At 36.8% G+C, this 17,106-nt stretch overlaps 1 protein-coding gene across 4 annotated transcripts in view; it reads right to left on the bottom strand.

Moving 5' to 3' along the window:
• The window catches only part of LOC133557399 (membrane-associated phosphatidylinositol transfer protein 2-like), a 116,032-nt gene that overhangs the window by 28,430 nt on the left and 70,496 nt on the right, over positions 1–17,106 (bottom strand). For all 4 annotated transcript variants that reach the window (XM_061907822.1, XM_061907823.1, XM_061907820.1 and 1 more), the window contains 3 exons: positions 16,269–16,364; positions 16,093–16,197; positions 11,838–11,902 (listed from right to left, as the gene is read on the bottom strand). In XM_061907822.1, coding sequence (XP_061763806.1) covers positions 11,838–11,902; positions 16,093–16,197; positions 16,269–16,364 — 266 coding nt within the window. The remainder of the gene's footprint in view (positions 1–11,837; positions 11,903–16,092; positions 16,198–16,268; positions 16,365–17,106) is intronic.

Raw genomic sequence — 17,106 nt, 5'->3', positions numbered from 1 at the left:
ATTGAACTATGCATCTCAAATACTTACATAAATACGTAAATGAGGAAATAATCTAACAAAAAATATTAATGAATAACTAAACAAACAAATCAATTAAAAAAAAAATAAATAAACAAATTACACAAATAAATAAATCAATGCATATATTCATTAATAAATGAATAAGTAAATGAATAAATACACAAACTAACAAATAAATAAAGGAAAGTAACAGATCAAATACATTTTGAATTGAATTGAAATATTAATTTCTAACCTGCACAGTACAACGAAACACAGGGTTGTTGTTTCTTTTACATTTTGGCAGAGATATTTATGCACGGCTAAAAAAAGGGCTTGGATGAAGCAGATGTTTATAATAGCCCAACCCTCTCACTTATTCCGCATTTAACATAAACAATATAACACAAGAACAATACTCTATAAACAAAAACAAGAACAACTCCTGTACACTAACAATACTATTGTCAGGCTTGCCCCTGACAGTTTGTTTACGTTTTAGTTTTTTCCTCTGCATTTGTCTGTTTCCTGTGTTGAGTATTTCCTGTCACGTGCTCTTATTTTGTCAGCTTCCTGTCTTGTTCCCTGAGTGCTGTGTTCCCCTTCAGCTGCGGCTGATTGGCATCTGGCCACACCTGTTGCCAATCAGCCGGCTCCTATTTGTACCTCCTTTTGTCTTGTGTCAGTTGCTGGATCATTGTATTGTCTTTTGTGTTGTCGTTGCCTCATGTCACTCTTGTTACTGTGCTACCTGTCGTCCATCCATCCATCCATTTTCTACCGCTTATTCCCTTGCTACCTGTCGTGTCTGGCATCATTTCAGCTATTACCTGTCGTGCTACATCTTGTCCTGGTCAGAGGTGGGTAGTAACGCGCTACATTTACTCCGTTACATTTACTTGAGTAACTTTTGGGACAAATTGTACTTCTACGAGTAGTTTTTATGCAACATACTTTTACTTTTACTTGAGTATATTTATAGAGAAGAAACGCTACTTTCACTCCGTTCCATTTATCTACATTCAGCTCGTTACTCGCTACTTTTTTTAATCGATCAATTAATGTTTGTTTTGGTTAATGACAGAGCTTCAAAGTAGAATCTACGCATGCCTGCGTTTCACCAATCACATGCAGTCACTGGTGACGTTGGACCAATCAAACAGAGCCAGGCGGTCACATGACCCAACTTAAACAAGTTGAAAAACGTATTGGGGTGTTACCATTTAGTGGTCAATTGTACGGAATATGTACTGTACTGTGCAATCTAATAATAAAAGTTTCAATCAATCAATCAATCAAAAGTATAAAGGAAAAAAGAAACTTTTTATTTCAACGGTACTTCCCGTCAAAAGCCTAAAGACTGATCGCACAGTTCCTGTCTTCACAATAAAAGTGCCGCTCCATCACGCCTGCGCTAACAAAATAAGAGTCTACGAAAGCCAGCACTAACAAGCGAGCAAGCTACGGAGTTTGCGTCCAATGTATTTATTGTAAAGTGTATAAAAACGAATATAGAAGCTGGACAGATGAGATGCCAAAAATCAACGACTTTCATGTGGTATTAGACAGAAAAGAGGAACTTTTTTTGTCCTCCATTTGAAAACGTGGACGTCTGATTCCAATCAATGCAAGTCATCAGAATCAGGTAATACACCAACTTATATTCTTGTCTTCATGAAATATAGGAATCGATATGTTAAACATGCATGTATATTCATTAAAACACCTTCAACATGTGAACAAAAACGGCAAAATAAATAAATATAAATTATATACTGTATATATAAATGTATGTATATATATATATATAAATGTATGTATGTATATATATATGTATTAAAAAAAAAATATATATATATATATATATATATACATATGTGTGTGTATAAATGATTTGTGTGTGTATATATGATATGTGTGTGTATAAATGATATGTGTGTATATGTATATATGAGGTAGATCACCTCGACTTGGTCATTTACTAAGTAATTGATAAACGTTGAAAAACTTATTGGGGTGTTACCATTTAGTGGTCAATTGTACGGAATATGTACTGTACTGTACAATCGACTAATACAAGTTTTAATCAATCAATCAATCAATCAATCAAATCAATGAATGCCTACTGAGGCTATGGTGCTGTTAAGTTATTGTGGCTCAATGTGCCATTTTTTTAATTTTATTTTAATGTACTATTATTTAATATATATTATTGTTTTAGTTTCTTAAGAGATATTCCTGGCTATGAATTTGCTCATTGCTATTTTTATGTTTTTGTGAATTATTTGTTGCCATAATCAGGTTACTCATCAGTTACTTAGGTAGTTTTTTCACAACATACTTATTACTTTTACTTAAGTAAATATTTGGGTGACTACTCCTTACTTTTACTTGAGTAATAAATCTCTAAAGTAACAGTACTCTTACTTGAGTACAATTTCTGGCTACTCTACCCACCTCTGGTCCTGGTCGTCGTAGTGGTAAGCTGTTTTTGTCAGCCATAGCTATTTCCAGTTTTTCTGTTTGTTATCCTCTAGCTTCCATGTTAAAGTTCATTTTTGTATCTTGTTAGCTTCTATGCTAAAGGCCTTTTTTTTGTTATCCGCCCACGTGCGCGCTTTTGGTTTGAACACTTTGTTTGATTTTGTCTTAGTATCTTTATTAAATCATGTTTGCTCTCTCCATGCCCGCCTCCATCTCTGCATCTTGGGGTTCGACACCTGACAACTATGAGACAAGACAAGACGATGAAAGAACAAATAAAAAAAATACGTGAATAAATAAATAATAATGCAATACATCCCTAAATTTAAATAAATGAACAAATAAATACATGAATGAATAAATAGACAAATTAACAAAATACATCAACAAATACATGAATAAATAAACAAATAAATACAAAAATAAATGAATGAATGAATGAATAAATGAACAAATAAATGAATACACAAATAAATAAATCAATGAAAATATTAATGAATAAATGAATAAATACACAAACTAACAAATGAATAAAGGAATAAACAAAGGAAAATAACAGATCAATGAATAAACAAATACATGAATGAACAAATAAACAAATACATGAATAAATAAATAATAATGCAATACATCCCTAAACTTAAATACATAAACAAATAAATAAACAAAAAAAAAACGAAATACATAAACAAATACATGAATAAATAAACAAAGAAACACAAAAATAAATGAATGAATAAATAAATGAACAAATAAATGAATACAGAAATAAATAAATCAATGAACATATTAATAAATAAATGAATAAATACAGAAACTAACAAATAAATAAAGGAATAAACAAAGGAAAATAACAAATCAATGAATAAACAAATAAATGAATGAACAAACAAACAAATACATGAATAAATAAATAATAATGCAATACATCCCTAAACTTAAATACAGAAAAAAATAAATAAACAAAAAAAACGAAATACATAAACAAATACATGAATAAATAAACACAAAAATAAATGAATGAATAAATACATGAACAAATAAATGAATACACAAATAAATAAATCAATGAAAATATTAATAAATAAATGAATAAATACACAAACTAACAAATAAATAAAGGAATAAACAAAGGAAAATAACAGATCAATGAATAAACACATAAATGAATGAACAAATAAACAAATACATGAATAAATAAATATTAATGCAATACATCCCTAAACTTAAATACATAAACACATAAACAAATAAATACATGAATGAATAAATAAACAAATTAACGAAATACATAAACAAATACATGAATAAATAAACAAAGAAACACAAAAACAAATGAATAAATAAATAAATTGTTGTGATCCGGCTTCCGGATCACACATCTCTAGCATGTTTGTCTTTTTTGTATTGTCCTACTATGTTTTGATCATGTTTTGGACTCTACCGATCCCGTTTGTTAGCGCACTTCCTTGTTTTGTATTGTCACCATGGCAACCTAAGTATGCCTCCTGCACGGACTCATTACGCACACCTGTTTTGAATTATTTGTGTTGTATTTAAGACCACCTGCTACCTTAGTTCCTCCTGGCTGTTTTGTTTGCTACTTGCAACACGCACGTTGGTTCTTATTTTTGTAATCACTATTGCTAAGTCTCGCCTTAGCTTTGCGTGCGCTCTGCACCTCTATTCCTGTACTCTGCTCTCGTTGCTAATTCTTAGCATAGCTCTCCGTGCATTCGGCACGCCTTTTCTTTGCATTTTGTACCAGTATTATTTTTGTTTTTTGTATTAAATCTAATCTTACCTGCAACTCCTGCCTGTCCTGGTCCTCTTGCATCCCTGGGGTAGCAACACGCATCCATTATGCCTCGCCATCGTGTCAGAAAACAGCCAGCACAACGCCGCCTCGCAGTGGACCACCAAAAGTCTTCCCTTCGCCAAGCCGCGAAGACTTTTTCCCCGGACAGCAGCGCGCAGACAACAGCCCAGTACTCTTCCCTGAGGTTTGGAAGTTTTGTTTTTTCTCCATATTCCAACCACTCTTCCGACTGGGCTGTAAGGCCAGGGCATACCTCCGGCCCACCGGTCCATCACGGTGACGTCATTTCGTCAACGCCCCCTGGTGACTCAATACCACCCCCTGTCGATGATATTTTTTCTGAGGATTTTTATATTGTTGAGTCTTATTCTCAACCTGTTTCAAATATTGACTATGATTTTTTGGACTCTATAGACACAACTAAGTTCTATACAGATGTTATTTCTAGATGCAAACTAAGGCAACATGAGCTACCTACTTTTCCTCCTCCACCTGTGTTTCCCCCGGTCAAGCCACTAAGGCCACCTAAACCTCCTCCACCGACTTTTCGACTTGCTAGTCCACTACCTCCAGTGCGCCCTCCACCACCGGTGTTCAAGCCTAGTCCCAGTCCTGGTCCGACTTCTGGCCAACATTGTAGATCAACTCGTAGACTGAGTCGTAGTCCGAGTCCTAGCCCAAGTCCTTGTTCAAGTCATTCTCTTAATGGTAGTCCAAGTCCCGGTCCCAGTTACGTACCTTCGTGTAGTCTTGATCGTAGTCCGTGTCCTAATTCCCCTCGTGGTCTTAGTCCTCACAGTAACCCTAGTCCTTGCCCAAATTCTTGTCCGAGCCCCAGTGTCACTGTAAGTCCTAGTCTTTGTCCAAGTCCTTGCCCGAGCACCAGTATGATTGTAAGTCCCAGTCCTTGCCCTAGGTTGACCTCAAGTCCTAGTTCCTGCCCAAGCCCTGGTTCGACTGTAAGTCCTGGTCCTTGCCCAAGTCCTTATAAAAGCACTAGTTTGATTGTAAGTACTGGTCCTCACACAAGTCCTTGCCCAAGTCCTAGTGTTAGTCTAAATCCTCATAGTAGTCCTAGTCCTCCTCTCTGCCAGTCTCTTAGTGCTCCTCGGCTGACGCCGACACCTGCTCCTCGGCTGACGCCGACACCTGCTCCTCGGCTGACGCCGACTCCTGCTCCTCGGCTGACGCCGACTCCTGCTCCTCGGCTGACGCCGACTCCTGCTCCTCGGCTGACGCCGACTCCTGCTCCTCGGCTGACGCCGACACCTGCTCCTCGGCTGACGCCGACACCTGCTCCTCGGCTGACGCCGACACCTGCTCCTCGGCTGACGCCGACACCTGCTCCTCGGCTGAAGCCGACACCTGCTCCTCGGCTGAAGCCGACACCTGCTCCTCGGCTGAAGCCGACACCTGCTCCTCGGCTGAAGCCGACACCTGCTCCTCGGCTGAAGCCGACACCTGCTCCTCGGCTGAAGCCGACACCTGCTCCTCGGCTGAAGCCGACACCTGCTCCTCGGCTGAAGCCGACACCTGCTCCTCGGCTGAAGCCGACACCTGCTCCCAGTCTGGTTCTCACACCAGCTCCCAGTCTGGTTCTCACACCAGCTCCCAGTCTGGTTCTCACACCAGCTCCCAGTCTGGTTCTCACACCAGCTCCCAGTCTGGTTCTCACACCAGCTCCCAGTCTGGTTCTCACACCAGCTCCCAGTCTGGTTCTCACACCAGCTCCCAGTCTGGTTCTCACACCAGCTCCCAGTCTGGTTCTCACACCAGCTCCCAGTCTGGTTCTCACACCAGCTCCCAGTCTGGTTCTCACACCAGCTCCCAGTCTGGTTCTCACACCAGCTCCCAGTCTGGTTCTCACACCAGCACAAACTCCAAGGCTGGAGCCCACTCCGGTACCAGCACCACGACAGGTACCGGTGCCAGCTCCGTGCCGCCAAGCACCGGTGCCAGCTCCGTGCCGCCAAGCACCGCCGACGACGGGGCTGGAGCCCACACCAGCGCCGACGACGGGGCTGGAGCCCACACCAGCGCCGACGACGGGGCTGGAGCCCACACCAGCGCCGACGACGGGGCTGGAGCCCACACCAGCGCCGACGACGGGGCTGGAGCCCACACCAGCGCCGACGACGGGGCTGGAGCCCACACCAGCGTCGACGACGGGGCTGGAGCCCACACCAGCGTCGACGACGGGGCTGGAGCCCACACCAGCGTCGACGACGGGGCTGGAGCCCACACCAGCGTCGACGACGGGGCTGGAGCCCACACCAGCACCACCGACGACTCCTGCGGCTCCCAGGCCGCCTCCGACGACTCCTGCGGCTCCCAGGCCGCCTCCGACGACTCCTGCGGCTCCCAGGCCGCCTCCGACGACTCCTGCGGCTCCCAGGCCGCCTCCGACGACTCCTGCGGCTCCCAGGCCGCCTCCGACGACTCCTGCGGCTGCAGCACCCGCATCATCCTCGCCAGCTGCACTCGGGCCTGCTTTGGCTGCAGTCCCCGCACCCTCGTCTGCTGCTTCCAAGCCTGCTGGGATTTCGGTGCTGAGGCGTCGTCCACCACGTCGACCACGGGCGTGGCCTCTGCGAGGTCATCCTCCTCGCCAGATACTCCCTCCTCCATGTCGGCCACGGATGTGGCCGTGCCCGGGTCGTCCGCCTCGCCGGGCACCTCATCCTGCGAGGCGGCCACTAATGTGGCCTTTTCGAGGTCGCCCGCCAAAGCTTTTTCGGCAGCAGCGTTCCACCCGCCGCCGCCACATGATGTGTCCTCGGTGGATTCGGGGACATGCGATCTGGCGACCCTCCACCGTGGACTCCTTCCGCCCTCCCTTCGTTTGTGAACTTTCTGGTTTTGGGAGGGGGTTCTCTTTATTGCAGTTTTTTGGGGGCATCTGGGATCTGCCCCTTAAGGGGGGGGTAATGTTGTGATCCGGCTTCCGGATCACACATCTCTAGCATGTTTGTCTTTTTTGTATTGTCCTACTATGTTTTGATCATGTTTTGGACTCTACCGATCCCGTTTGTTAGCGCACTTCCTTGTTTTGTATTGTCACCATGGCAACCTAAGTATGCCTCCTGCACGGACTCATTACGCACACCTGTTTTGAATTATTTGTGTTGTATTTAAGACCACCTGCTACCTTAGTTCCTCCTGGCTGTTTTGTTTGCTACTTGCAACACGCACGTTGGTTCTTATTTTTGTAATCACTATTGCTAAGTCTCGCCTTAGCTTTGCGTGCGCTCTGCACCTCTATTCCTGTACTCTGCTCTCGTTGCTAATTCTTAGCATAGCTCTCCGTGCATTCGGCACGCCTTTTCTTTGCATTTTGTACCAGTATTATTTTTGTTTTTTGTATTAAATCTAATCTTACCTGCAACTCCTGCCTGTCCTGGTCCTCTTGCATCCCTGGGGTAGCAACACGCATCCATTATGCCTCGCCATCGTGTCATAAATGAACAAATAAATGAATACACAAATAAATAAATCAATGAAAATATTAATAAATAAATGAATAAATACACAAACTCACAAATAAATAAAGGAATAAACAAAGGAAAATAACAGATCAATGAATAAACAAATAAATGAATGAACAAATAAACAAATACATGAATAAATAATGCAATACATCCCTAAACTTAAATACATAAACAAATAAATAAACCAAAAAAAACGAAATACTTAAACAAATACATGAATAAATAAACAAAGAAACACAAAAATAAATGACTGAATAAATAAATGAACAAATAAATGAATACACAAATAAATAAATCAATGAAAATATTAATCAATGAATAAATAAATGAATGAATACACAAACTAACAAATAAATAAAGGAATAAACAAAGAAAAATAACAGATCAATGAATAAACAAATAAATTAATGAACAAATAAACAAATACATGAATAAATAATGCAATACATCCCTAAACTTAAATACATAAACACATAAACAAAACAATACATGAACGAACAAATAAATAAACAAATTAATGAATAATTAAATACATGAATAAATAATCAAACACATAAATAAATGAATGAATAAATAAATAAACAAATAAATGAATACATGAACACATAGATTCATAAATAAATAAACACACAAATAAATGAATGAATAAATAGATAAATGAATGAATAACAAAAAACAAACTGACATGTCCCCGCGTTTGGTGTTTTCATTCCTGTCCAGCGCTCTTGAGTCTTATTTCTACTTGTGTGTAAAATCACTTCCTGTCCTGGTGCTCTTGTTTTGTCACTACTTCCTGTTTGGTCCACGTGTTGGGCCGCACCTTCTGCCAGCACACCTGATTCGCATCAATCACTTACATTTACTTCATTGACCCTCTTTCTGTTTGTGACTATTCAACATGTTTTACTCCAGCTCTGCCTACTATCTCTGCATCCTGGGGTCACACCAAACCAGACCGCCACAACACAAAAGAATAAATAAATAAATGTTGTATTTTTACTGGGTCGTTTAGCTGCAACCCAAGATGGTGCTTCTTTACCGTAGGGCCCGACAAAAGCTCTGGTCAGTATTCCAGTTTTTAAGCGCAAAAATGAAGACTAAAGTGGTAGAGCTGTTACTTCATTTGCACTTGATTTCTTTTGAGAGATTATCTAGAGCAGGGGTCACCAACGCCAGGTCGCCCGTAAGGACCAGATGAGTCGCCCGCTGGCCTGTTCTAAAAATAGCTCAAATAGCAGCACTTACCAGTGAGCTGCCTCTATTTTTTTTTATTTTTTTTATTAGCAAGCTGGTTTTGCTTTGCTCGACATTTTTGATTCTAAGAGAGACAAAATTCAAATAGAATTTGAAAATCCAAGAAAATATTTTAAAGACTTGGTCTTCACTTGTTTAAATAAATTCATTTAATTTTTTACTTTGCTTCTTATAACTTTCAGAAAGACAATTTTAGAGAAAAAATAAAACCTTAAAAATGATTTTAAGATTTTTTAACACATATACCTTTTTACCTTTTAAATTCCTTCCTCTTCTTTCCTGACAATTTAAATCAATGTTCAAGTATTTTTTTTCATTTTATTGTAAAGAATAATAAATACATTTTAATTTAATTCTTATTTTAGCTTCTGTTTTTTCGACGAAGAATATTTGTGAAATATTTCTTCAAACTTATGATTAAAATTCCCAAAAATTATTCTGGCAAATCTAGAAAATCTTTAGAATCAAATTTAAATCTTCTTTCAAAGTCTTTTGAATTTCTTTTGAAATTTTTGTTCTGGAAATTCTAGAAGAAATAATGATTTGTCTTTGTTAGAAATATAGCTTGGTCCAAATTGTTATATATTCTAACAAAGTGCAGATTGGATTTTAACCTATTTAAAACATGTCATCAAAATTCTAAAATTAATCTTAATCAGGAAAAATGACTAATGATGTTCCATAAATTCTTTTTTGAATTTTTTCAAAAAGATTCGAATTGGCTAGTTTTTCCTCTTCTTTTTTTTCCGGCTGAATTTCGAATTTTAAAGAGTCGAAATTGAAGATAAACTATGTTTATTTTTCATTTTTCGTGTTTTCTCATCTTTTAAATAGTTCGATTAATTGTTTTTTTTTTCATCATTTCGCCTCGATTACTGTAACGTATTATTTTCGGGTCTCCCCATGTCTAGCATTAAAAGATTACAGTTGGTACAAAATGCGGCTGCTAGACTTTTGACAAGAACAAGAAAGTTTGATCACATTACGCCTGTACTGGCTCACCTGCACTGGCTTTCTGTGCACTTAAGATGTGACTTTAAGGTTTTACTACTTACGTATAAAATACTACACGGTCTAGCTCCATCCTATCTTGCCGATTGTATTGTACCATATGTCCCGGCAAGAAATCTGCCTTCAAAGGACTCCGGCTTATTAGTGATTCCCAAAGCCCAAAAAAAGTCTGCGGGCTATAGAGCGTTTTCCGTTCGGGCTCCAGTACTCTGGAATGCCCTCCCGGTAAAAGTTTGAGATGCTACCTCAGTAGAAGCATTTAAGTCTCACCTTAAAACTCATTTGTATACTCTAGCCTTTAAATAGACTCCCTTTTTAGACCAGTTGATCTGCCGTTTCTTTTCTTTTTCTTCTATGTCCCACTCTCCCTTGTGGAGGGGGTCCGGTCCGATCCGGTGGCCACGTACTGCTTGCCTGTGTATCGGCTGGGGACATCTCTGCGCTGCTGATCCGCCTCCGCTTGGGATGGTTTCCTGCTGGCTCCGCTGTGAACGGGACTCTCGCTGCTGTGTTGGATCCGCTTTGGACTGGACTCTCGCGACTGTGTTGGATCCATTGTGGATTGAACTTTCACATTATCATGTTAGACCCGCTCGACATCCATTGCTTTCCTCCTCTCCAAGGTTCTCATAGTCATCATTGTCACCGACGTCCCACTGGGTGTGAGTTTTCCTTGCCCTTATGTGGGCCTACCGAGGATGTCGTAGTGGTTTGTGCAGCCCTTTGAGACACTAGTGATTTAGGGCTATATAAGTAAACATTGATTGATTGATTGATCATTTATTCTCTACAAAAAACCTTCCGTAAAAGGAAAAAAAATGTATGACGGAATGACGGACAGAAATACCCATTTTTTATATGTATATATATATATAGATTTATTTATTAAAGGTAAATTGAGAAAATTGGCTATTTCTGGCAATTTATTTAAGTGTGTATCAAACTGGTAGCCCTTTGAAATAATCAGTACCCAAGAAGTAGCTCTTGCTTTCAAAAAGGTTGCTGACCACTGATCTAGAAAACATATTTCAGTAGAAGCATTTAAGTCTCACCTTAAAACTCATCTGTATACTCTAGCCTTTAAATAGACCTCCTTTTTAGACCAGTTGATCTGCCGCTTCTTTTCTTTCTCCTATGTTCCCCCCTCCCTTGTGGAGGGGGTCCGGTCCGATGACCATGGATGAAGTACTGGCTGTCCAGAGTCGAGACCCAGGATGGACCGCTCGTCGGGACCCAGGATGGACCGCTCGCCTGTATCGGTTGGGGACATCTCTACGCTGCTGATCCGCTTGAGATGGTTTCCTGTGGACGGGACTCTCGCTGCTGTCTTGGATCCGCTTGAACTGAACTCTCGCGGCTGTGTTGGAGCCACTATGGATTGAACTTTCACAGTATCATGTTAGACCCGCTCGACATCCATTGCTTTCGGTCCCCTAGAGGGGGGGGGGGTTGCCCACATCTGAGGTCCTCTCCAAGGTTTCTCATAGTCAGCATTGTCACTGGCGTCCCACTGGATGTGAATTCTCCCTGCCCACTGGGTGTGAGTTTTCCTTGCCCTTTTGTGGGTTCTTCCGAGGATGTTGTAGTCGTAATGATTTGTGCAGTCCTTTGAGACATTTGTGATTTGGGGCTAGATAAATAAACATTGATTGATTGATTGATTGATTGATTTATTTATTTTAGCCCAACATAATTATACGTAAATATATTCTATTTGGTCACATTTGAGTGGGCCCCCGGGCCCCGAGGTGCAAAAGGTAAAGAAGTAAGATGTGTGTCACCTCCATTTGCGTCTCCTTGTTGGCGATGGCGGCAAAGTCCTCGGTCGACTCGGGATACAGCGTCTCTGCGAGCACGACAAAGAAGACGTCATGGTCCACGTTTAATGACTTAGACGTGTCATTAATTCATTACAACCGGAATAAAATAAGGTAAAATATGAATATTATTCACATTATTTCATTATTTAATTTCTTATTGATTTAATTGTTATTGTATGTATTTGTTTTATGATTTACAATTGTATAGACATATTTGATTTCTTTTATTTGTCCAACTCAGCCGTCAAAGTCAGCGGGCGGGTGTATTTAATTTTTGTGTAGAGAAATTGTCATATTTTTGATGGGGAGGGGGGGTGGCTTTTGAAATAAGTCAATTTAAAAAATACATAAAAACAGATATTTTGTCAGCTATGTATTGTAGGTGACTAAGTATATTATTATTCATCATTAGAATTTAATTATTTTACTCCTTTTTCTGACATTTTTACTGCAGTTTTTCCCCATTAAGAATAGAATAAAAATATGAAAAATACGTAATAATAATTATTAGAACATTTTATCTTTACAAACTGATTTTTTTCCTGTTTTTTCTGTTTTTGTCCCAATTCGAGAATAGAATAAAAATTATAATTGTATAACTTCATAAACTACTGTGCCAAAAATTGTGCCTGTTCAAAAATATCGTATTTACCAGTATTTATTATTATTACTGACTTTTTAAAAATTAATTCATAACTTAGAGTTATTTTAATTTGGAATTAACTAACTAAACTTATATTTTATTTTTATTTTGAGAGCTTCTAACATTTTAAATAAGGGGTGTCTAAACTTTAAAATGTTTTTTTATTTAAAAAATGCTAAAACAGATATTGTGTAAGTTATGTATTGTAGGTGACTAAGTATATTATTATTCATTATTAGAATGTACATTTTTTTGTCTTTTTTCTGACATTTTTACTGCTGTTTTCCCCCATTAAGAATATAATAAAAATATGAATATTATATATAATAATTATTAGAACATTTTATCCTTACAAACTGATTTTTTTCCTCTTTTTTCTGTTTTTGTCAAAATTCAAAAATAGAATAAAAAAAATAATTGTGTAATTTCATAAACTAGTGTGCCAAAAAATCTGCCTGGACAAAAATATCATATTTAACAGTATTTATTGTTATTTTTATGGTTTACTCATTAACATTAACTCATAACTTAGTTTTATTTTAAATTGGAATTAACTAACTAAACTTATAATAACTTATAAATGTTTTTTATATAAAAAAAAAATGCTAAAACAGATATTGTGTAAGCTATGTATTGTAGGTGACTAAGTATATTATTTTTAATTATTAGAATTTAATTATTTTACTCCTTTTTCTGACATTTTTACTGCAGTTTTTCCCCATTAAGAATAGAATAAAAATATGAAAAATACGTAATAATAATTATTAGAACATTTTATTTTTACAAACGGATTTTTTTCCTGTTTTTTCTGTTTTTGTCCCCATTCAAGAATAGAATGGAAATAATATTTGTATAACTTCATAAACTACTGTGCCAAAAATTGTGCCTGTTCAAAAATATCGTATTTACCAGTATTTATTATTATTATTGACTTTTTAAAAATTAATTCATAACTTTGTGTTATTTTAATTTGGAATTAACTAACTAAACTTATATTTAATTTTTATTTTGAGAGCTCTTAAAATTTAAGATCAGGGGTGTTTAAATTTTAAAATATTTTTTATTTAAAAAAAAATGCTAAAACAGATTTTGTGTAAGTTATGTATTGTAGGTGTCTAAGTATATTATTATTAATTATTAGAATGTTAATTTTTTCTCCTTTTTCTGACATTTTTACTGTTTTTCCCCACTAAGAATAGAATGAAATATAAATAATACGTAATAATAATTATTAGAACATTTTGTCATTACAAAATTATTTTTTCCCAGTTTTTTCTGTTTTTGTCCCCATTTAAGAATAGAATAAAAATAATAATTTTGTAACTTATTGAACTACTGTGCCAAAAATTCTGCCTGAACAAAAATATCATATTTACCAGTATTTATTATTTTTATTATGTTTTACTTTTTAAAATGAATTCATAACTTAATTTTATTTTAATTTGGAATTAACTAACTAAACTTATATTTTATTTTTATTTTGAGAGCTTCTAAAATTTTAAATAAGGGGTGTCTAAACTTTAAAATGTTTTTTATTTAAAAAAATGCTAGAACAGATATTGTGTAAGTTATGTATTGTAGGTGACTAAGTATATTATTATTAATTATTAGAATTGTAATTTTTTCTCCTTTTTCTGACATTTTTACTGCAGTTTTTCCCCATTAAGAATAGAATAAAAAATATGAATAGTATATATAATAATTATTAGAACATTTTATCCTTACAAACTGATTTTTTTCCTCTTTTTTCGGTTTTTGTCAAAATTCAAAAATAGAATTAAAAAAAATAATTGTGTAACTTCATAAACTACTGTGCCAAAAATTCTGCCTGAACAAAAATATCATATTTACCAGTATTTATTATTTTTATTATGTTTTGCTTTTTAAAATGAATTCATAACTTAATTTTATTTCAATTTGGAATTAACTAACTAAACTTAGATTTTATTTTTATTTTGAGAGCTTCTAAAGTTTTAAATCGGGGTGTCTAAACTTTAAAATGTTTTTTTATTTAAAAAATGCTAAAACAGATATTGTGTAAGTTATGTATTGTAGGTGACTAAGTATATTATTATTCATTATTAGAATGTTAATTTTTTTCTCCTTTTTCTGACATTTTTACTGCTGTTTTTCCCCATTAAGAATAGAATAAAAATATGAATATTATATATAATAATTATTAGAACATTTTATCCTTACAAACTGATTTTTTTCCTCTTTTTTCTGTTTTTGTCAAAATTCAAAAATAGAATAAAAAAAAATAATTGTGTAACTTCATAAACTAGTGTGCCAAAAATTCTTCCTGTACAAAAATATCATATTTAACAGTATTTATTATTTTTTACTTTTAAAATTAATTCCTAACTTAGTTTTCTTTTAATTTGGAATTAACTAAATAAAGTTGTATTTTATTTTTTATTTTGAGAGCTTCTAAAATTTTAAATCGGGGTGTCTAAACTTTAAAATGTTTTATATATTAAAAAAATGCTAAAACAGATTTTGTGTAAGTTATGTATTGTAGGTGTCTAAGTATATTATTATTAATTATTAGAATGTTAATTTTTTCTCCTTTTTCTGACATTTTTACTGCTGTTTTTCCCCATTAAGAATGGAATAAAAATATGAATATTATATATAATAATTATTAGAACATTTTATCCTTACAAACTGATTTTTTTCCCTCTTTTTTCTGTTTTTGTCAAAATTCAAAAATAGAATAAAAAATAATAATTGTGTAACTTCATAAACTAGTGTGCCCAAAATTCTGCCTGTACATAAATATCATATTTAACAGTATTTATTATTTGTTTTATTATTTTTTACTTTTAAAATTAATTCCTAACTTAGTTTTCTTTTAATTTGGAATTAACTAAATAAAGTTGTATTTTATTTTTTATTTTGAGAGCTTCTAAAATTTAAAATCGGGGTATCTAAACTTTAAAATGTTTTTTATTTAAAAAATGCTAAAACAGATATTGTGTAAGTTATGTATTGTAGGTGACTAAGTATATTATTATTCATTATTAGAATTGTAATTTTTTCTCCTTTTTCTGTCATTTTTACTGCTGTTTTTCCCCATTAAGAATAGAATAAAAATATAAAAATATAAATAATACAAATGTGCAGCTGTATAACCTGCTGTGTCAAAAATTCATGTTTATTATTGTTTTACTTTTTTTATTCATTCATAAGTTTGTATCATTTTAATTTGGAATGAGCTAAACTTTGTTTCCATTTGAAGTATATTATATATTATATCATATTTTATTTCCTCCCCAGTAGACATTGGATTTTGCTCTATTTATTATGTTCTACTGTTTTTAAGGACGCCCTGCGATGAGGTGGCGACTTGTCCAGGGTGTACCCCGCCTTCCGCCCGATTGTAGCTGAGATAGGCGCCAGCGCCCCCCGCGACCCCGAAAGGGAATAAGCGGTAGAAAATGGATGGATGTTTTTAAGGACCTTCTGCAAAAATGTTTATTTTCCTGGGGCTTTGGGGTTAGCAGTTGAAGAGATGAAAAAGCGAGGACCTAAGACGGACCCTTGAGGAACGCCGAGTGTCACTAAACCGACCTTGGGCTACGTCCGCTTCCATGCTCTCCATTTTGTCCATCAGGTCGTTGGAGCTCCACTTGGTGATCTCTTTGGGCAGCAGCTCCTCGCTGTCGGAGAAACCATCTTGGGGTGGCACAGAAAGACGTCAACAACACCCCAAATTTTCGAGGGGGCCCCTCCCTCCCCCGCTTTACCTTGAGCGTCGAAAAATTCGTCGTCGGTGCTGTCCTCCGAGTCGCGGGCGATGCTCTGCATCCTCCACTCCGAGATGCTCTGGTGGGAGGGGCTTCCTGCGGGGACACCCACGCACAGGCTGCTCAGCTCCGCCCCCTGGAGGACGTGGCGGTAATGACCTGCTACACCCATCTTTACACCACGCCAAACGTGGTCATGTTATCGATTATTGGGAGTGTTGGAGTGGTGTCAGCTGGGATAGGCTCCAGCTGCCCCGCGAGCGGTTGGATGATGGATGATGGATGGATGATGGATGGATGGATGATGGATGGATGTGTTTAAATGTGCTCAGCAACAAGGCTGTCAGACAATAACTGTCATTACAGGCTGGCAAACACCAGGGGGCACTGTTGATTTAAGACCAACTTCGGTCGGCTGTGACTATGCATAGTGCACTTTATTAAGTATACTGTGAATAGTGCACTTTGATAAGTATACTGTGAATATTGTGTATATTAGGTATACCGTGGCTAGTACACTTTAATAAGTATCTGTGAATAGTGCACTTTGATAAGTATACTGTGAATAGTGCACTTTAATAAGTATCTGTGAAGAGTGCACTTTATTAAGTATACTGTGAATAGTACACTTCAATGGGTATACTGTCAAGAGTACACTTTAATAAATATACTGTGAATAGTACACTTTAATAAATATACTGTGAATAGTACACTTCAGTAAGTATACTGTGAATAGTACACTAAATACGTATACTGTGAATAGTGCACTTTATTACGTATACTGTGAATAGCGCACTTTATTAGGTATACTGTGAATAGTACACTTTATTAAGTATAC

This window comes from Nerophis ophidion, linkage group LG08 (assembly GCF_033978795.1).
Source record: "Nerophis ophidion isolate RoL-2023_Sa linkage group LG08, RoL_Noph_v1.0, whole genome shotgun sequence".
Taxonomy (NCBI): domain Eukaryota; kingdom Metazoa; phylum Chordata; class Actinopteri; order Syngnathiformes; family Syngnathidae; genus Nerophis; species Nerophis ophidion.
The sequence above is the reverse complement of the archived record's forward strand: the minus strand, read 5'-3'. Positions and strand labels throughout refer to the sequence as shown.